The sequence below is a fragment of the Eubalaena glacialis genome, chromosome X, assembly GCF_028564815.1.
Source record: "Eubalaena glacialis isolate mEubGla1 chromosome X, mEubGla1.1.hap2.+ XY, whole genome shotgun sequence".
In the NCBI taxonomy this organism is placed as follows: Eukaryota; Metazoa; Chordata; class Mammalia; order Artiodactyla; family Balaenidae; genus Eubalaena; species Eubalaena glacialis.
The window spans coordinates 33,280,015-33,301,443 of NC_083736.1; the positions used below are offsets into that span (position 1 = coordinate 33,280,015).

Here is a 21,429-nt window from a genome sequence, read left to right on the forward strand (position 1 = left end):
TACATTTTATACTATACTTGTAATTAACTACCATTACAAAATTGGAACTTACAGATGTGATAAACCAAGATATTCTGAAATGTTTTTAAACATAATTTTGTTTTCTGGCTGGAAATACAAAAATAGGTAGAAAATTTAAATGTAAAGTAAAAATTATCTGTGAGCTTATGTCTATTAATATTTTAACAGTGTATTTGCTTTTCTCTCACAGTGTTGCAAGCACCAATGACATTTTCCAGCACTGATTTTATATTTGAAATCCCATTACATACTATGGATCCTAATAAAAGTGTCACAAAAACTCAGGTGTGTATAGAGAATTGATGCAATTTATAATTTTTTTCTGATTATGGTTTTCAGTTTATTAAGGTGATTATTCTGAAGCATGTGTTGTAAGAATACTTTCATTTTAGAGAACTTGCATATATATATATATATGTATATATAGACCGTATTTCTCAGAAGTAATAATCAGTATACAAACATATAAAGCCACTTACTTTATATATGTATATTTTAATAGGACTATTCAAAATATATTAAATTGAATGGTTATCCCTCTTTCTTTATACAAATGGAAGCTATGATTAAAATTAACATGAAATATGTTCCATTACAGGTGAGGAAATGTGAGAGGCAATAATAAAAATTGAAAAAGTCCAGATATATAATACAGTCACTTCTATGATAATCTACTCTTTATTTCTTATATTTCTACCTCTCTTCTAATTATGAATCCATCTGCAAAGAAAAAAAAGAGAGACATGCATAAGAAAGAAGCTCAGGCATACACTGTAGAAATTTGTATTTGTAGTGCCCCTTTTTTTGCCTTTTATATCAGTTTTCCTACATTCGTAAATACAGTCCCTTACATTGTAAAAGATACTTTGCCGATGTATAATGTAATTAGAATAATGATCCTGAGCATGGGAGATTATCTGAGATTATGTAGGTGGTCCCAGTCTAATCACATGAAGAGTTAAAAACAGAGAACCTTTCCTGACTGTGGTCAGAAGGATATGTGATGATAGAAGAGGGGTCAGAGAGATGTGATGTTGCTGGATTTGAAGATAGTGCAAGGAGGCCACCAGCCAAAGAAATTTGTCTGAACTCTAGAAACTGAGACTGGCAAGGAAACAGATTCTTCTCTGGAACCTCTGGAAAGTATCATAGTTCTTTCTAACACCTTGGTTTTAGTCCAGTGATATCTGCATTGACCTTCTAATCTACAAGACTGTAATGTGATAAATTTGTTTTGTTTTAAACCACTAACTTTGTGGTAATTTGTTATGGCAGCAATAAAAATCCTAAAGTAAGCTATATCAGCATCACATTTAGAATAGGCTATAACTATTAGAGAAAATTGAAATAAGAATTGGTTAAAATTGGTTGCTTCTGGGAAGCAGGACTGTTGATGAGGAGGAGCTGAGTGGGCTAACTTTTTTATCAGTGTATTTCAACTATTTGTGTAAGCTATATACATGTATCATTTTGATGAAATTATAAAGAAAAATAACCATACTACACATGCTAAACTAATTAAACGATGTTTCTCCATAGATGACTGGAACAGTTCAATTCTTAGGATAGGATATAGAAAGTGGATAGTATGTTAGAGATCTTATACCATTTCCTCAATTTCAGAATGAGAAATATGAGGCATTCACATAACTAGTATGATACCATGCTCACCTTGTGTATTAAGAGATGTTTTCTTTATTAGGTGCAAATGAACTTCGTTATAAAGTACACAAATATTAGAGCTAAATAGATGTCTCAGTACTTAGAGACATCTGGGAGTAAAATTGCCTCATTTTTTTATCCTGAATATTTTAAATCAATCATGCTTTAGAAAGAAACAAAGTATATTATTTTGTTGTGGTGACAATTGCATGGATCATTCTACACACTTCCAGTTTGGAAGAATAAAGTTTAAAAAAACCTGGTTAAAGCTTTTATTTTCATAGTGAGTTGCACTGGAAAGATGAGTTTGCACACAAGTCATGTACATAGCTCCCATATTTATAGGAACATCACAAAGACAGTGCAGAGACTTTCTGCATACACTTTACACAACTTTCCCTAATGTTAACACCTTGTACAACCGGAGAACAATTTTTTAACACTAAGAAATTAACATTAGTAAAATATTATTAACTAAACAACAGACTCTATTCACATTTCACCAGGTATTTACTAAGGTCCTTTAACTGTACTAGGGTCCAATCCAGGATACCATATTGAATTTAGTCTCCTCTAATATATGACAGGTTCTCAATCTTACTAATTTTTTATGACCATGTTAATTAAAAAAAATACTGGTCTGACATTTTTTTTTCCAGAATGTTCTTTAATTTCAGTTTGTCTTATATTTTCCACCTGACTAGGCTCAGTTCTTATTTTCCATGGACTTTGGGGAAGAATGTCACAGAGGTGAAATGTGCTTTTTGTCATATCATGTGAAGGGAGGACGTGATATCAATGTACATGCCAGGTTTCTCCACTGTAAAGTTGGAGAAACTATTTTTCCCTTTCCACACTCTATGCTTTGGAAGTGAGTCATCGATTTCAGCCCAGACTCAAGGGGTAGGGTCAAGCTCCACCTTCTGGAGGGGATATTTACATATATTATTCGGAATTTTTCTGTAAGAAAGGTTATTTCCTCTCTCCATTTATTTATTTAGTTAGTTAGTTACTTAATATATCTGTGTGAACTCACATATCTTTGTTCCATACTTTTAGTTTTAATCCAATGTTACCTTTTTTATTTTGTTGCTAAAACTGTTCCAGCTTTGGCCATTAGGACCTCTTTTAGATTGGCCCTTTGATATACTCCCTTCTTTATGATTTTAAAGCATTCTCTTACTTCCTTTGCTACAAAATGGTCCAGGGTCACTTTTTTTTTTTTAAACACCTTTATTGGAGTATAATTGCTTTACAATGGTGTGTTAGTCTCTGCTGTATCACAAAGTGAATCAGCTATATGTATACATATATCCCCATATCGCCTCCCTCTTGCGTCTCCCTCCCACCCTCCCTATCCCAACCCTCTAGGTGGTCACAAAGCACCGAGTTGATCTCCCTGTGCTATGCGGCTGCCTCCCACTAGCTATCTATTTTACATTTGATAGTGTATATAAGTCCATACCACTCTCTCACTTCGGCCCAGCTTACACTTCCCCCTCCCTGTGTCCTCAAGTCCATTGTCTACGTCTGCGTCTTTATTCCTGTCCTGCCCCTAGGTTCGCCAGAACCTTCTTATTTTTCTTAGATTCCATATGTATGTGTTAGCATACAGTATTTGTTTTACTCTTTCTGACTTACTTCACTCTGTATGACAGGCTCTAGGTCCATCCACCTCACTACAAATTACTCAATTTCGTTTCTTTTTATGGCTGAGTAATATTCCATTGTATATATGTGCCACATCTTCTTTATCCATTCGTCTGTTGATGGACACTTAGGTTGCTTCCATGTCCTGGCTATTGTAAATGGAGCTGCAGTGAACATTGTGGTACATGACTCTTTGAATTATGGTTTTCTCAGGATATATGCCCAGTAATGGAATTGCTGGGTCACATGGTAGTTTTATTTTTAGTTTTTTAAGGAAACTCCATACTGTTCTCCATACTGGCTGTATCAATTTACATTCCCACCAACAGTGCAAGAGGGTTCCCTTTTCTCCACACCCTCTCCAGCATTTATTCTTTGTAGATTTTTTGATGATGGCCATTCTGACTGATGTGAGGTGATACCTCATTGTAGTTTTGATTTGCATGTCTCTAATGATTAGTGATGTTGAGCATTCTTTCATGTGTTTGTTGCCAATCTGTATATCTTCTTTGGAGAAATGTCTATTAGATCTTCTGCCCATTTTTGGATTGGGTGGTTTGTTTCTTTGATATTGAGCTGCATGAGCTGCTTGTAAATTTTGGAGGTTAATCCTTTGTCAGTTGCTTCATTTGCAAATATTTTCCCCCATTATGAGGGTTGTCTTTTTGTCTTGTTTATGGTTTCCTTTGCAGTGCAAAAGCTTTTAAGTTTCATTAGGTCCCATTTGTTTATTTTTGTTTTTATTTCCATTTCTCTAGGAGGTGGATCAAAAAGGATCTAGCTGTGATGTATGTTATAGAGTGTTTTGCCTATGATTTCCTCTAAGAGTTTTATAGTGTCTGGCCTTACATTTAGGTCTTTAATCCATTTTAAGTTTATTTTTGTGTATGGTGTTAGGGAGTGTTCTAATTTCATTCTTTTACATGTAGCTGTCCAGTTTTCCCAGCATCACTTATTGAAGAGGCTGTCTTTTTTCCATTGTATAGTCTTGCCTCCTTTATCAAAAATAAGGTGACCATATGTGTGTGGATTTATCTCTGGGCTTTCTATCCTGATCCATTGATCTATATTTCTGTTTTTGTTCCAGTACCATACTGTCTTGATTACTGTAGCTTTGTAGTATAGTCTGAAGTCCAGGAGCATGATTCCTCCAGCTCCATTTTTCTTTCTCAAGATTGCTTTGGCTATTTGGGGTCTTTTGTGTTTCCATACAAATTGTGAAATTTTTTATTCTAGTTCTGTGAAAAATGCCATTGGTAGCTTGATAGGGATTGCATTGAATCTGCAGATTGCTTTGGGTAGTGTAGTCATTTTCACAATGTTGATTCTTCCAATCCAAGAACATGGTATATCTCTCCATCTGTTTGTATCATCTTTAAATTCTTTCATCAGTGTCTTATAGTTTTCTGCATACAGGTCTTTTGTCTCCTTAGGTAGGTTTATTCCTAGATATTTTATTCTTTTTGTTGCAGTGGTAAATGGGAGTGTTTCTTAGTTTCTCTTTTAGATTTTTCATCATTAGTGTATAGGAATGCAGGAGATTTCTGTGCATTAATTTTGTATCCTGCTACTTTACCAAATTCATTGATTAGCTCTAGTAGTTTTCTGGTAGCATCTTTAGGATTCTCTGTGTATAGTATCATGTCATCTGCAAACAGTGACCGCTTTACTTCTTCTTTTCCAATTTGGATTCCTTTTATTTCTTTTTCTTCTCTGATAGCTGTGGCTAAAATTTCGAAAACTATGTTGACTAATAGTGGTGAGAGTGGACAACTTTGTCTTGTTCCTGATCTTAGTGGAATTGGTTTCAGTTTTTCACCACTGAGAATGATGCTGGCTGTGGGTTTGTCATATATGTCCTGTATTATGTTGAGGTAAGTTCCCTCTATGCCTACTTTCTGGAAGGTTTTTATCATAAATGGGTGTTGAATTTTGTTGAAAGCTTTTTCTGCATCTACCGAGATTATCATAAGGTTTTTCTCCTTCAGTTTGTTAATATGGTTTATCACCTTGATTGATTTGTGTATATTGAAGACTCCTTGCATTCCTGGGATAAACCCCACTTGGTCATGGTGTGTGATCCTTTTAATGTGCTGTTGGATTCTGTTTGCTAGTATTTTGTTGAGGATTTTTGCATCTATGTTCATCAGTGATACTGGCCTGTAGTTTTCTTTCTTTGTGGCATTTTTGTCTGGTTTTGGCATCAGGGTGATGGTGCCCTCTTAGAATGCGTTTGGGAGTGTTCCTCCCTCTGCTATATTTTGGAAGTGTTTGAGAAGGATAGGTGTTAGCTGTTTTCTAGATGTTTGATAGAATTTGCCTGTGAAGCCATCTGGTCCTGGGCTTTTGTTTGTCGAAGATTTTTAATCACAGTCACAATGTCAGTGCTTGTGTTTGTTCTGTTTATATTTTCTGTTTCTTCCTGTTTCAGTCTTGGAAGGTTGTTCTTTTCTAAGAATGTGTCCATTTCTTCCCGGTTGTCCATTTTATTGGCATATAGTTGCTAGTAGTAATCTCTCATGATCCTTTGTATTTCTGCAGTGTCAGGTGTTACTTCTCCTTTTTCATTTCCAAATCTATTGATTTGAGTCTTCTCCCTTTTTTTCTTGATGAGTCTAGCTAATGGTTTATCAATTTTGTTTATCTTCTCAAAGAACCAGCTTTTAGTTTTATTTATCTTTGCTCTTGTTTCTTTCATTTTCATTTATTTCTGATCTGATCTTTATGATTTCTTTCCTCTGCTAACACTGGGGTTTTTTGGTTCTTTCTCTAATTGCTTTAGATGTAAGGTTAGGTTGTTTATTTGAGATTTTTCTTGTTTCTTGAGGTAGGATTGTATTGCTATAAACTTTGGTCTTAGAACTGCTTTTGCTGCATCCCATAGTTTTTGGGTCATCGTGTTTTCATTGTCATTTGTTTCTAGGTGTTTTTTGGTTTCCTCTTTGATTTCTTCAGTGATCTCTTGGTTATTAAGTAGTGTATTGTTTAGCCTCCATATGTTTGTATTTTTTACAGATTTTTTCCTGTTACTGATATCTAGTCTCACAGCGTTGTGGTCGGAAAACATACTTGATACGATTTCGATTTTGCTAAATTTACCAAGGCTTGATTTGTGACCCAGGATATGATCTCTTCTGGAGAATGTTCCATGAGCACTTGAGAAGAAACTGTATTCTGTTGTTTTTGGATGGAATGTCCTATAAATATCAATTAAGTCCTTCCTGTTTAATGTATGATGTAAAGCTTGTGTTTTCTTATTTATTTTCATTTTGGATGATCTGTCCATTGGTGAAAGTGGTGTGTTAAGGTCCCCTACTATGACTGTGTTACTGTCGATTTCGCCTTGTATGGCTGTTAGCATTTGCCTTATGTATTGAGGTGCTCCTACATTGGGTGCATAAATATTTATAATTTTTATATCTTCTTCCTAGATTGATCCTTTGATCATTATAAAGTGTCCTTCTTTGTCTCTTGTAATAGTCTTTATTTTAAAGTCTATTTTGTCTGATATGAGAATTGCTACTCCAGCTTTCTTTTGATTTCCATTTGCATGGAGTATCTTTTTCCGTCCCCTCACTTTCAATCTCTATGTGTCCCTAGGTCTGAAGTGGGTCTCTTGTAGACAGCATATATACGGGTCTTGTTTTTGTATGCATTCAGCCAGTCTATGTCTTTTGGTTGGAGCATTTAATCCACTTACATTTAAGGTAGTTATCGATATGTATGTTCCAGTTACCATTGTCTTAATTGTTTTGGGTTTGTTATTGTAGGTGTTTTCCTTCTCTGTTTCATGCCTGGAGAAATTCCTTTAGCATTTGTTGTATAGCTGGTTTGGTGCTGCTGAATTCTCTTAGCTTTTGCTTGTCTGTAAAGCTTTTAATTTCTCCGTCGAATCTGAATGAGATCCTTCCTGAGTAGAGTAATCTTGGTTGTAGGTCTTTCCCTTCCATCACTTTAAATATGTCCTGCCACTCCCTTCTGACTTGCAGAGTTTCTGCTGAAAGATCAGCTGTTAACTTTATGGGGATTCCCTTGTATGTTTTTTGTTGTTTTTCCCTTGCTGCTTTTAATATTTTTTCTTTGTATTTAATTTTTGATAGTTTGATTAATATGTGACTTGGCGTGTTTCTCCTTGGATTTACCCTGTATGGGACTCTCTGCACTTGCTGGACTTGACTGACTATTTCCTTTCCCATATTAGGGAAGTTTTCAATAACAATCTCTTCAAATATTTTCTCAGACCCTTTCTTTTTCTCTTCTTCTTCTGGGACCCCTATAATTTGAATATTGGTGCGTTTAGTGTTGTCCCAGAGGTCTCTGAGGCTGTCCTCAATTCTTTTCATTCTTTTTTCTTTATTCTGCTCTGCAGTAGTTATTTCCACTATTTTATCTTCCAGGTCACTTATCCGTTCTTCTGCCTCAGTTATTCTGCTATTGATTCCTTCTAGAGAATTTTTAGTTTCATTTATTGTGTTGTTCATCATTGTTTGTTTGTTCTTTAGTTCTTCTAGGTCTTGTTAAACGTTTCTTGTATTTTCTCCATTCTATTTCCAAGATTTTGCATCATCTTTACTATCATTACTCTGAATTCTTTTTCTGGTAGACTGCCTATTTCCTCTTCATTTGTTTGGTCTGGTGGGTTTTTACCTTGCTCCTTCAGCTGCTGTGTTTTTCTCTGTCTTCTCATTTTGCTTAACTTGCTGTGTTTGTGGTCTCCTTTTCTCAGGCTGCAGATTCGTAGTTCCCATTCTTTTTGGTGTCTGCCCCCAGTGGGTAAGGTTGGTTCAGTGGGTTGTGTAGGCTTCCTGGTGGAGGGGACTGGTGCCTGTGTTCTGGTGGATGAGGCTGGATCTTGTCTTTCTGGTGGGCAGGACCGTGTGCGGTGGGTGTGTTTTGGTGTGTCTTTGACCTTATTGTGATTTTAGGCAGCCTCTCTGCTAATGGGTGGGATTGTGTTCTTGTCTTGCTAGTTGTTTGGCATAGGGTGTCCAGCACTGTAGCTTTCTGGTCATTGAGTGGAGCTGGGTCTTAGCGTTGAGATGGAGATCTCTGGGAGAGCTTTCGCCGTTTGATATTAAATGGAGCCGGGGGGTCTCTGGTGGACCATTGTCCTGAACTCAGCTCTCCCATCTCAGAGGCACAGACCTGACACCCGGCTGGAGCGCCAAGACCCTGTCAGCCACATGGCTCAGAAGAAAAGGGAGAAAAAAAGAAATAAAAAATAAATAAAAGAGTTATTAAAATAAAAAATTTTTAAAAATTACTAAAAAGAAAAAAAAGAAAAAGAAAAAGAAATAAAGAAAGAAGAGAGCAACCCAACCAAAAACCAAATCCACCAATGATAACAAGTGCTAAAAACTATACTAAAACTAAACAAAACAAACAAAAAAACCAGACAGACAGAACCCTAGGACAAATGGTAAAAACAACGCTATACAGACAAAAATCACACAATGAAGCACACACATACACGCTCACAGAAAGAGAAAAAGGTAAAAAATATATATATTGTTGCTCCCAAAGTCCGCCTCCTCAATTTGGGATGATTCGTTGTCTATTCAGGTATTCCACAGATGCAGGTACATCAAGTTGATTGTGGAGATTTAATCTGCTGCTTCTGAGGCTGCTGGGAGAGATTTCCCTTTCTCTTGTTTGTTCGCACAGCTCCTCGGGTTCAGCTTTGGATTTGGACCTGCCTCTGCGTGTAGGTCGCCCTCTGTCGTCTGTTCTCCACCCAGACAGGAGGGGTTAAAGCAGCAGCTGATTAGGGGGCCCTGGCTTACTCAGGCCTGGGGGCGTGAGGGGTATGAAATGCGGGGCGAGCCTGCAGCAGCAGAGGCCAGCATGACGTTGGACCAACCTGAGGCGCACTGTGTGTTCTCCTGGGGAAGCTGTCCCTGGATCCCGGGACCCTGGCTGTGGCGGGCTGCACAGGCTCCTGGGAGGGGAGGTGTGGATAGTGACCTGTGCTTGCACACAGGCTTCTTGGTGGCTGCAGCAGCAGCTTTAGCGTTTCATGCCCGTCTCTGATGTCTGCGCTGTTAGCTGTGGCTCACACCCATCTCTGTAGCTCGTTTATGCCGTGCTCTGAATCCCCTCTCTTTGCACACACCGAAACAATGGTCTCTTGCCTCTTTTGCAGTTCCAGACTTTTTCCCGGACTCCCTCCCCGCTAGCTGTCGCACACTAGCCCCCTTCAGGCTGTGTTCACGCAGCCAACCCCAGTCCTCTCCCTGGGATCCGACCTCCAAAGCCCGAGCCTCAGCTCCCAGCCCCCACCTGTCCTGGTGGGTGAGCAGACAAGCCTCTCAGGCTGGTGAGTGCTGGTCGGCACCGATCCTCTGTGCAGAAATCTCTCCGCTTTGCCCTCTGCACCCGTCTTGCTGCGCTCTCCTCCGTGGCACTGAAGCTTCCCCCCGCCACCCCCCGAACACCCACCTCAGTCTCCGCTCGCGAAGGGGCTTCCTAGTGTGTGGAAACTTTTCCTCCTTCACAGCTCCCTCCCACTGGTGCAGGTCCCATCCCTATTGTTTTGTCTCTGTGTTTTCCTTTTTCTTTTGCCCTACCCAGGTACGTGGGGAGTTTCTTGCCTTTTGGAAGCTCTGAGGTCTTCTGTCCGCATTCAGTATGTGTTCTGTAGGAGTTGTTGCACATGTAGATGTATTTTTGATGTATTTGTGGGGAGGATGGTGATCTCCCCATCTTATTCCTCTGCCATCTTGAAGATCTCCCTCCCAGGGTCACTTCTATTTTAGTTGTTCCAGCTCTTGAGTCAACATTTTTTCAAAGAAACCTCATTATCTTTTACAGGAGAATGGTATTTAGAAACCAAGATCTGTACACTAGGTGTGCTAGCTGCTACTGTGGTGTCACGTGTTCTAGGCCCTTTTGGCAAATAGAGCCAGGAAGTATTTGTATGTGTAATAATCCATGAATACACATATATTGGTAATTATCTATCTGTCTATCTACCTGTCTATCATCTATTTATATCTGTCTTTTCCTATCTGTCTATCTAAACATGAATTCAAACTGCTAACTCTGACTCTAATCCCGCACCACAAGGTTCATTTCAGTCTTTCTCCCTTGTTCATTTTTAACTCGTTTCTCTGACAGTGAGAAATCTGACTCCCTTACTTGTAATGTATTTACGTATTTTTTAACCCTGGTACTTAGTAAAGAAGTTTCAGAATTTTTAACCTGTACCCTTTTAGAATTATTAACATATTTTCCAACTAGGGTACAGTGTTTATAAAGAGTATCTTTTTTTCTTTAGCTTTATAGTTTCCAGTCAAAACACAGTTTTCCAGAATTACTTAGGACACTCCTTACCACCCACACTACCTTTGGTGAGTTTATTTCATACATTTGTGATATAGCTTGTCATAGTCTACAATCCATGCTGGGATCCCCAGCATCTTGGTTGGTTGTTTTTAATTTACATACCTTTAAGTTCACTCTTTGCAGTATACAGTTGTATGAGTTTTTAAAAATGTATAGAATAATTTATTTACTACTTCAGTGCCATACAGAACAGTTTCATTACACTAAAAATTCTCTGTATAACCCCTTAGCAATCACCTACTTCTCCTCCCACTGACACTTGGCAGCAATTGATTTTCTTTTTCCACCCACAAAATTGTGCATTTCCAGAATGACAGGTAATTTAATTATACAATATGTAGAAATTTGGGTCTGGCATCTTTTACTTAACAAAATATACTTAATATTCACTTATGTTTTTGCATGAATTAATATTTTACTTATTTTGTCACTGAATTTTATCCCATTGTATGGATGTACCACAGTTTGTTTATACATTAATTTGTCGATGGAAATCTTGTTTGTTTCTACTTCCATTGGTTGGTGATTATGAACAAAGCTATTATAAACATTCACATGCAGATTTTTGTGTGAACATAAATTTTCAATTTACTTAAGAAAATACCTAAGAGTAGGATTACTGTGTCACCTGGTAGACATATGTTTAACATTATAAGAAGCTGTCAAACTGTCTTCCAAAGTGACTGTACCAATTTGCATTCTCACCATCATGAATGAAGGTTCTTGTTACTCTGCATCCTTGCTAACTAGCATAGCTCCTTTGAGTACTTTTCATAGTTGTTAACAGGCTGTGAACATATTTGCATACCCCTTTGTTTGCCTAACATCACTTTTAAAACATTTTATCTATGATTACCACTTTTAATTGCTTGACTTTGTGCCTAGGACTATCAAGTTGCTACAGCAATACAAACTAAATTTTATATTGTATATTGTAATCTTTATAAATCTCTTCTTTTATTTTTTATGTGTGAACAGGATCTTGTTTTACATAATACTTCAAAAAAAAGATGTAGAGTGGAATTTTGATATTAGTAATACTGGTAAACTTTTCGAAGATGGCATATTCAAATTTAGCATACTCAGTGGGACTCTGTGACCAATTGAAGAGTGTAATGTTTCTATAAATTTCTGTCCAAGTAAGTACTTTTTTCCTTTATTTGTTGTTGTTCTATATCAGTTTATCCTTCACATATTTTATTTTATCAAGTATATAAAAGTTTAGATTATTTGTTATATGTTGTTAAAACAGTTTTAATAAATTTCTTACTAAAATTTTGTGGTAACCGTCATTATAAATGACACCCAATGATTCTTATCTCCTGGTATTCATGGTGTTATATAGTCCCCTCCCACATCAAATAGGGCTAATATATGACCCATGGGATATTATGGATGTGATGGTGTGTGACTTCTAAGATCAGAAAAGGCACTGCAACATCTGACTTGTTCTCTTGGATTACTTGCTTTGGGGGAAGCTGGCCAGGATGTCTATTTATCTATATTTCCACTTTTCTGTTTTTTTTTTTTTTTAATTACAAAAAGTTTTTTGTACCTTTTAATAATTGGTATGGCAAATTTTCTTTCATTAAACATATGTTTCAAAAATTTTTGGCAGTTCTTACACATTTACTTTTCTAAATGAACTGTAGATTATTTTTTCCAGTTTCTAGAAAATGGCATATAATTGAGTTTTTCCCTTCAAAGAATAACATGCTTTTACAGTAATTAAGGTATCATTTTATATGCATCATTATATAAAGAACAAGAATATCTTTTCCCCACTAAATTATATTGGTACCTTGTTGAAATTCAATTGACCATAAACAGAGTTGTTTATTTCTCTTAACCTGGTCTTAGAGAATGGCTTGTGAAGTATTCCTTCCATTTCTGTTTTTGTGAAGATTGATATTAATTCTTCTTGAAATGTTTAGTACATTTCACCAATGAAGTTGTTTGGGCTTTGGCTGTTCTATGTGGGAAGTCTTTTGACCCCTACTTCGATCCCTTTCTATAAGTCTATTCAGATTTTATATTTCTTATTGAGTCAGTTTAAGTAATTTGTGTCTTTCTAGAAATTTGCACATTTCTTCTAGGTTATCTAATTTGTATACAGCTGTACATTGTGTTTCCTTATAATCCTTTTATTAAATTTCTGTAAAGTTAGTATTTATTTTCCCTTTTTTGTATTCATGACTGTTGTAATTTGAATCTTCTCTCTTTTTTTTTTTCTTGGTCATTCTTGCTAACGGTTTTTAAAATTTGATAATGTTTTCAAAGACCAACTTTTGATTTTCTTAATTTTTTCCTATACTTTAATTCAGTTAATTTCTGTTCTAATATTTATTATTTTCTCTATTCTACTTTGTTTGGCTGTAATTTTTTTTTTCCTTGTCTCTTATGGTGCAAGATGTTAGGTATTGATTTGAAATATCTTTTAGATAGAGGCATTTATAGCTATAAATTTCACTCTGAGTACTGCTTTAGGTGCATCCCATAAATTTTGGTATGTTTTGTTTTCCTTTTAATCTAAAATTATATTTAAAAATTTACTTTGCCATTTCTTAAGAATTAGTTTTTTGGGAGTGTGTTGTTTAATTTTCATGTATTTGAGAATTTCCCAAATTTCACTTTATTATTGATTTCTATTTTTATTCCATTGTTGTTGCAGAACATACTTTGTACGGTTTCAGTCATTTTTAATATATTGAGGCTTACCTTACACTCTAAAGTATGGTCTACCCAGGAGAATGTTCCACATGTGCTTGAGAAGTGTATGTATTTTGCTCTTGTTGGGTGGAATGTTCCATAGATGTGTGTTAGGTCTAGTTCATTTATAATGTTGTTTAAGTCTTTTATTTCTTTAGTGATCTTCTACCTACTTGACTTACCCACAATTGAGAGTGGAGTATTGAAGCTTTATAGGGTTATTATTTAATTATTTATTTGTCCTTTCAGTCCTACCAGGTTTTCCTCATGTACTGTGTGGCTCTGTTAAGTGCATATATGCTTAAAATTGTTATATCTTCTTGATGGTTTGTCCTCTTATCAGTACATATAATGTCCTTATTTATCTATAGTAGCAATTTTCTTGTTAATATTTATTTTTTCTAAATTTATCATAGCCACCACTGCTCTCTTTTAGTTATTATTTGCATGTATATCCTTTCTCCATCCTTTTACTTTCAACTGAATTGTGTTTTTGAATCTAAAGGTGTCTCCTGTAGATGACATGAATTTGGATTATTTTTTAAAGTTTATTTTACTTATCTCAGCCTTTTCATTGCTGTACTGAATTATTTTATATTTACTGATTAATTACTAATGAAGTTAAGGAAAGATTTACATCTGTCTTTTTGCTATTCGTTTTCTGTATGTCTTTTAGTTTAACATTTAACTTCCCTTGTTGTTTCTTTCATAATAAAATTCTGAGGTATTTTCTTAGTGATTTCCCTGGAAAATACTAGTAACATCTTACTTTTTAAAATGTAATTGAGAATAATACCAAGTTCATTTCAACAGTATGCAAAAACTTTGCTCCAATATAGCATCCCCTTCCTTTGCACTATTATTGTCATGCAAATTACATCTTTGCACAATATAATCCCATCAACACAGTTTTATACTACTTTCTTATACTTTTTTTCTGTGTAGTTTTAAGGGTTTTTTTCCTTTTATTGAAGTTTAGTTGTACGATATTATATAAGTTACAGGCATATAATATAGTGATTCACAATTTTTAAAGGTATTCACCATTCATAGTTATTATAAAATATTGTCTATATTCCCCATACTGTACAATATATCCTTGTAGCTTATTTTATACCTAATAGTTTGTACTTTCTAATCCCCCACTCCTATATTGCCCCTCCCCCCTCACCACTGGTAACCATTAGTTTGTCTCTATATCTGTGAGTCTGCTTCTTTTTTGTTATATTCACTACTTCATTGTATTTTTTTTCAGATTCCACATATGAATGATATCATACAGTATTTGTCTTTCTCTGTCTGACTTATTTAACTTAGCATAATGCCCTTGAAGTACATCCATGTTCCTGCAGCCACTGTGGAAAACAGTATGGAGGTTTCTCAAAAATCTAAAAACAGAACTGCCATATGACCCAGCAGTTCTACTCCTGGGTATACATGTGAAAAAAACAAGAACACTAATTCGAAAAGATACATGCACCCAAATGTTTGTAGCAGCATTATTTACAATTGCCAAGATATGGAAGCACCCTAAATGTTCATCAACAGATGAATGGATAAAGATGTGGTATATATATACAATAGAATACTACTCAACCATAAAAAGAAAAGAAATTTTGCCATTTGCAGCACCATGGATGGACTTGGAGGACATTATGCTAAGTGAAATAAGTATGCATTTAAAAAAATATCAGATAGTCAAGGAAAATAAAAACAAAACTACTTTTATATTATCATTTATATTTACTCATATATTTACCTTTACCTCTTTATTTCTTTCTGTGATTCAATTTACTGTCTAGTGTCCTTTTATTTCAGTTTCAAGGGCTCCCTTTAGTGTTTCTTCTAGAAAAGGTATGCTGGTGATGAAGTCTGTCAGTTTTTGTTTATCTGGGGATGTCCTAATTTTTTGCTCATTTCTGAAGGATAATTTTGTTGGATATAGAATTCTTGGTTGACAGTCTTTTTCTTTCAGTACTTTAAATATGTCTTCATACTGCATTCTGGCCTTCATGGTTTTTGATAAGTCAGCTGTTCACATTATTGAAGATCCCATATATATAACGAGTCACTTTTCTTTTTCTGCTTTGAAGACTCTCTTTCCTTTGGTTTTTGGCCATTTGACAAATGTATCTGAGAGTAGATCTCTTTGAATTTATCTTACATGGAGTTCATTGAAATTCTTACATGTTTCAATTAATGGTTTTCATCAAATTTTGTATGTTTTTGGCCATTATTTCTTCAAATAGTCTTTCTGCCCTCTCTTTCTCTATCTCTGGGATTCTCGTTTTGTGTATATTGGTTTACTTGATGTCGTCCTGTAGATCTTTGAGGCTCTGTTCAGTATTCTTCATTTCGTTTTCTTCTGTTCCTCACACTGGAGGAAATCAACTGACATTTTTTTCATGTTGGCTGATTCTTTCTTTAGTCAGTTTAGATCTACTGGTGAAACCATGTTGAATGAATTTTTCATTTTAGTTATTGTACATTTCAACTCTGCAATTTATGTATAATATATATTTATATATAAATGTGTGTGTCTATGTGCAATGTTTGAACTTTCTCAGGGACAGGTCCTACTGACAATCTTTTTTCCTGCGTATAGATCATTCACTGTTGGTGTTTTGTGTGTCTCAAAATTTATTTTTGAAAATGGGGCATTATAAGTAATGTAATATGGCTACCATGGAAATGAGAACTTCACCTCCACTCAGTTGTTGCTGTTGCAATTTTTGGTTTGTTGTTATTATTGTTACTGTTTGTTTGTTTAATGACATTACAGAACTAATTCTGTAAGATTTGTATTCTTTTTCTTATGTGTCCACTGAACTCTCAATTTAGTGCTCATCTAATCATTAAACAGTGATTTCCATAAATGCTTTAAATCAATAAGTTGCCCATACTTTGCTGAGGGATTCTGTGCACATGTTGGGGCATGTCATTGATGGATGAACGGACAAAGAAGATATGATATATACTTACAATGGAATATTATTCATCCTTAAAAAAGGGGACTTCCCTGGCCGTCCAGTGGTTAAGACTCTGCACTTCCACTGCAGAGGTTGTGGGTTGGATCCCTGTTTGGGGAACTAAGATCCCACATGCTGCAGGGCACAGCCAAAAAAAAAAAAAAAAAGAAGGAAACCCTGTAATATGTGACATGTTTGAATCTTGAGAACACTATGCTAAGTGAAATAAGCCAGTCACAGAAAGACAAATACTGCATGATTCTACTTATGTGAGATACTAAAATAGTCAAACTAATAGAAACAAGGAATAGAATGGTGCTTTTCAGGGTCTAGGGAAGCGGGAAATGGAGAGTTGCTAATCAGTGTGTGTAAAGTTTCAGTTATGCAAGACGAATAAGTTCTAGAGATCTGCTGTACAACATTGTGTCTACATATAAAAATACTATAATGTACCCTTAAAATCTGTTAAAATGGTAGATCTCATATTAAGTGTTCTTATCACAATAAATTTTTTTAAATGTGGGGATAAGGGTATCTCTCTGCATCTGTACATTTCAAACAACTAGAAAATTCCTCCAGTCTTTTTTTTTTTTTTAATCAAAAAACTGTTAGGACAAATTAGTTTCCTTTTGGACAAGTTACAATGGTAGCATTTTGATTTTTGACTCAAAGTCTGTTTTTCTATCCACCCCTGGCCCCAGACCGAATCCCTTTGTCCTAAATCTGATCCATTGTCTAACTTTTTTACACCCCCCCCCACTTATGTGCAAACCATGATTCCAATAATCTTATTAACATAACTTCTCACCCCCAGGTCACAGGGCTTTGGAAGGACAGGGTAATAAGCAGCACAGAAAGCAACTTGTTTACTTTTCCCAGCCTCTTGAGAGATGTGGGTCTCTAATTGACTTAAGATTTCTTTTAATCACACCTAGTGAGATCTTGTCCTTGTTCTTTGTGCTGTCCTGTAGCATCTGCCGTTTTATTCTAGCAGGGATTGGTGATTGATTACACTTTTGTTCTGCCATTTTCTCTTCTTGTAATCTGACTGTGGTATAAGCCTTTTATTTCAAACCATGGTCAGGGTTTCTATGTCTCCTATTTCCTTTGCCTTGTAGATGGAACCTTTGCTATCAATATCACTTAAAGTAGGGCAAATATATTTTATCTCCACTTTGGGTAGACCCTGTTATACTGCTAACCAAGCAGGACTCCTTTATACTGTCAGGGCTTTCAAGAGTTTGAGTGAGGTGGGTTTTAATTTTCACTCCCCCTTTATTGCTCTTCCTTGGACTGCCACAGGGATAGAGGCAGGGCTGTGCTAGTATCTGTTATCCACACTGGTATGTAGGCAAATGATCAATCCCTTCTGAATCTGAACCACTGTTCTTGAATCTAATTTGTGTGGCTAGACTCTCACTCCCCTTGGATAAGGTTGTTCTTAGTTCTCATGTAAATACCCTCAATGTTTCCTGAGCCTGACACCCAGGATGCGCATATCTTAGAAGATTCTCAACATGAGAATCCGTGCTACATTAAAGCATAGAATTTTTCAGATAATGAGCTTTAGGAAGTGAAGGTATGGCAACTAGCTTTTTTAAGCAGACAGGACCAAAGGAACAGCAGGAAGGTGCTTGAAAAAACATCTATGCACATTTGGTTTTTTTTTTCTCTCTTTGAGGAAGTCTATACTACTATTTGTCTCTAATTAAAAGCATCTGCTTAAGTACCTTTATAGTTTATATACTATAACTAAAGCATACCAAATGTCATTTCCAGACTATTTTTCTATTTAAAAGGGTGTTATAGTAACTTACCTGTTTTTCTTCCTAATTATTCTTACTTATGAAGCAATGTTAGGATTACAGCCACTTGTATATGCTATTTGGGCCTATCCAGATTCCCATTACTGGGCTTTTCCATCCCTCTCTCAGTTATGGGTGTTGGCTCCTGGCAGGTTATGTTTGTCCCTTTCTCCAGGGGATTGCCCTTGGCTGGAGGAAGATACCTCATGAAGAGATAGCAAGGAGATTAAGTCTAACCACCACTACTACCTCAGGTGACCCAACGCACTCCCTCCCACCCCCTCCCCCTCCTCTGTCCGACATCCCAGAGCTCCCTGTGGAATCAGGTTGAATCTGGATTCTAAAATTACAGCTTCTCATAGCTTCAGCTTCTTGCCCTGCCCTGTTCTGCTTCCCTCCTTTACCCACAGGTTCCTCCTGAGAGCACTCCCTCAGTAAATCACTTGCATTGGGATCTCTCAGACACTACTATGTTTTACACATGTGGCAATCTAATAAAATACCCGCGGCTAGCTATGTTAACAATAGAAAAGGCAGGATAAGAACCTCTTACCGCTTTTAAGCTTTTTAGAGAGTTCATTGAGCTGTGTGTTCGCTCTCTCCATAATATTCTGTTAGCACGGTATTGCATTAAATCTATGTCCAGCACATCTCTTAGCCTGGCCTTGTATATGCACTTTAGATTTATGTGTGAGAGACAGTACATAGGATACTGTGATTAGTAGATTTTTTAAATGTTTCATCTTTTATTACCTCTGTTTAGAACTCTGAAAAGATGATAGAAAACATCAAATATTCCCTGCATTCTGAAGTTTACTTTATAAAAATTATTAGGTTTCATTATATATTTCTTTGTATTTCTTCTTAGTTTCTAATGTGTCTGGTCCTAAAAGAAATAGTATAAAAGCTAGTCCAGCTAAAGCCACCACCTGTATTTCTATACAGAGCTTCTCCTTTATGTCCTTATCAACATTTATATCCAGATGAAATGGACTGAATCATCTAGAAGGAAATAAGAAACATTTCCATTTGCCTTTTCCTTCAGTATGGGGCTGAGCCCAAGCAGTCAAACCTGTAGGTTCCTTCCTTAGGATCTCATCCTAACTCTTAAAAAAAAATTAAACCTGCCTATAACACCTTTATATAACTTACATCTCAGATAAGAGAGAAGGCATACCTGAGCTTAAAAACATGAGTTACTGAATTCCCAGTAGTCTTAGGTTACACAAGGAACCCCCTTCTCCATTATCCCAGAAACCTTTAACACTTCTAAAACCCAGGAATAATCTCAAAGCAATCCATTCAAAACTCAGAATGCAGTAAGTTTTTGATTTCTAAAATATAACCTTGAATTCATACTCACGAGATCACATTTTTCTGCCTATGAGACTCATGTTTGGGGATTTCGGTCTTAAAAGGCATTGGCAACTGGCTCTGATGGCACCTATTGTCCAAGACCAGCCTGCTGCTTCTGTGCTGAGCCTTTTTCTCCTACACAAACTGCCTTTCCTCCTGTGAGTTGCCATGTGGCAATTTCCTATCTTTTCCTACCAGGTGAAATTGGCCAGTCGACCCTGACAGCCTTACATAAACCTAAAAATCTGCAAGAAAGCACATTCCTTTCCTCTCAGCATATCCATTTCTCAGTATTCCCTGAGATCTTTATGGCAGTTATCTGACCTCATCTTCATGCTGCATATACTAAAGGGATGGGCAGCTCCTGTTAAGGCATGGAAAACAATTAAAAAAAGAAGTCCTGTTGTACTGTTTCCCCAAGGTATATGTATTTTCCCATAATAATGAAAATCTACTGTAAGGAGACATACTCTATTTCTAGACAGAGTGCACTTTAAAAGATTTTTATTTCAATGACACCTCATTACAAGTCTTAAGTTCCTTGGCAGGATAAATCCAGTTTCTGGGTAATCTATTCTGCTCCATTGAGCCGTAACTTCATAGTACATCTTAATATTTAGTAAGGTTTAAATTATGTAAATGTTTTTTGGTGTGTGTGAACTAATCTAAAATACTTAAAAAATGTTTTTCTTTCATTAGAACAGCCTAGAAAATACACAGTTGATATTCCTATACATTTAAATGATAATCCAGTTTGCTATTGAATGTTATGTCTGGTTGGAGAGGTAAAATTACCCAAGTTATTGTTTGACCCTCCTTTCATATTTTTTACTCCTGTTCCTTTGGATGTAACAACTGTGATGGATGTCAACATTTTACCTCAAAACTATTTCAGGTAGATGCCTAATGTGAATTGACCACATTTTCTTTAGGTGCTTTTTTCTTTCTGTCTGTGTTATATGAGTCATGAACAATGTCTGACTTGTTTCTATAGTTGGAGTGAACTACTAAAATATTTAACTGTACATTTAAATTAAAAATACCCCCAAAAAGCCCATTTAGTTGTCTCACCGTTAGTCATTCAATTTTCTGGTAAAAATTTTTGGTATATCTCTTTTTGTGGTATGAGAAGCAAGCTTAAAAACTCAGTGTATTAGTTTTCTTTTGCTGTGTGACAAATTACCACAGACTTAGTGCCTTAAAACATGAATTTGTTCTCCCAGTTTCTTTGGGGGGTGGGTGGTGGGTGGGTCAGGAGTCCAGGTTAGTTTAGTGTCCACTGCTCAAGGTCTCAGTAGGCAGAGCTCAAGGTGTGGGCTATAGCAGCAGTCTCATGTGAGGCTCAGTCCTCCTCCATGCTCTCTGGTTGTTGGCAGAACTAATCCTTGTAGTTGTAGGACTCAGACATCGTTTTTTTGCTGGCTGTTGGCTCGGACAACTCTCAGCTCTTAGAGGCCACCCTCAAGTCCTAGACATGTGGTCCCCTCCTCACAACATGGCATTTAACTCATTCAAAGCCAGAAGTACACCATCTCTCTGACTTTTCTCTCTCACCTGATTAAATCGGATCTGCCCCTGATTATCTCCCTTTGCTTACTCAAATTCCATTGACTAGGGACCTTCATTGCCTATGGAAAGTTCCTTTACTATTGCCATATAGCATAACTTAATCACCAAAGTGATGTCTCATCATATTTACAGATCCTGCCACCCAAGGAGTGGGAACTGTGCAGTTTGTACACTAAGGAACAGGACTCTTGGTGGCCATCACAGAATTCTGCCTATCATGTGCACACACTATAGAGAATGCAATCTGTTTTCATTTTTAAAAAAATTTATGAACAGCTCAAATCCCAGGACTGTATTGGCCTAGATATATTATGAGCCCTCACATTACAAAACAAATAGAGCTT

At 36.3% G+C, this 21,429-nt stretch overlaps 1 protein-coding gene across 1 annotated transcript in view; it reads left to right on the top strand.

Moving 5' to 3' along the window:
- Positions 1-21,429, top strand: part of CFAP47 (cilia and flagella associated protein 47) — a 486,133-nt gene that overhangs the window by 98,535 nt on the left and 366,169 nt on the right. The window contains 3 exon segments of the mRNA XM_061178124.1: positions 212-308; positions 11,656-11,816; positions 20,216-20,411. Coding sequence (XP_061034107.1) covers positions 212-308; positions 11,656-11,816; positions 20,216-20,411 — 454 coding nt within the window.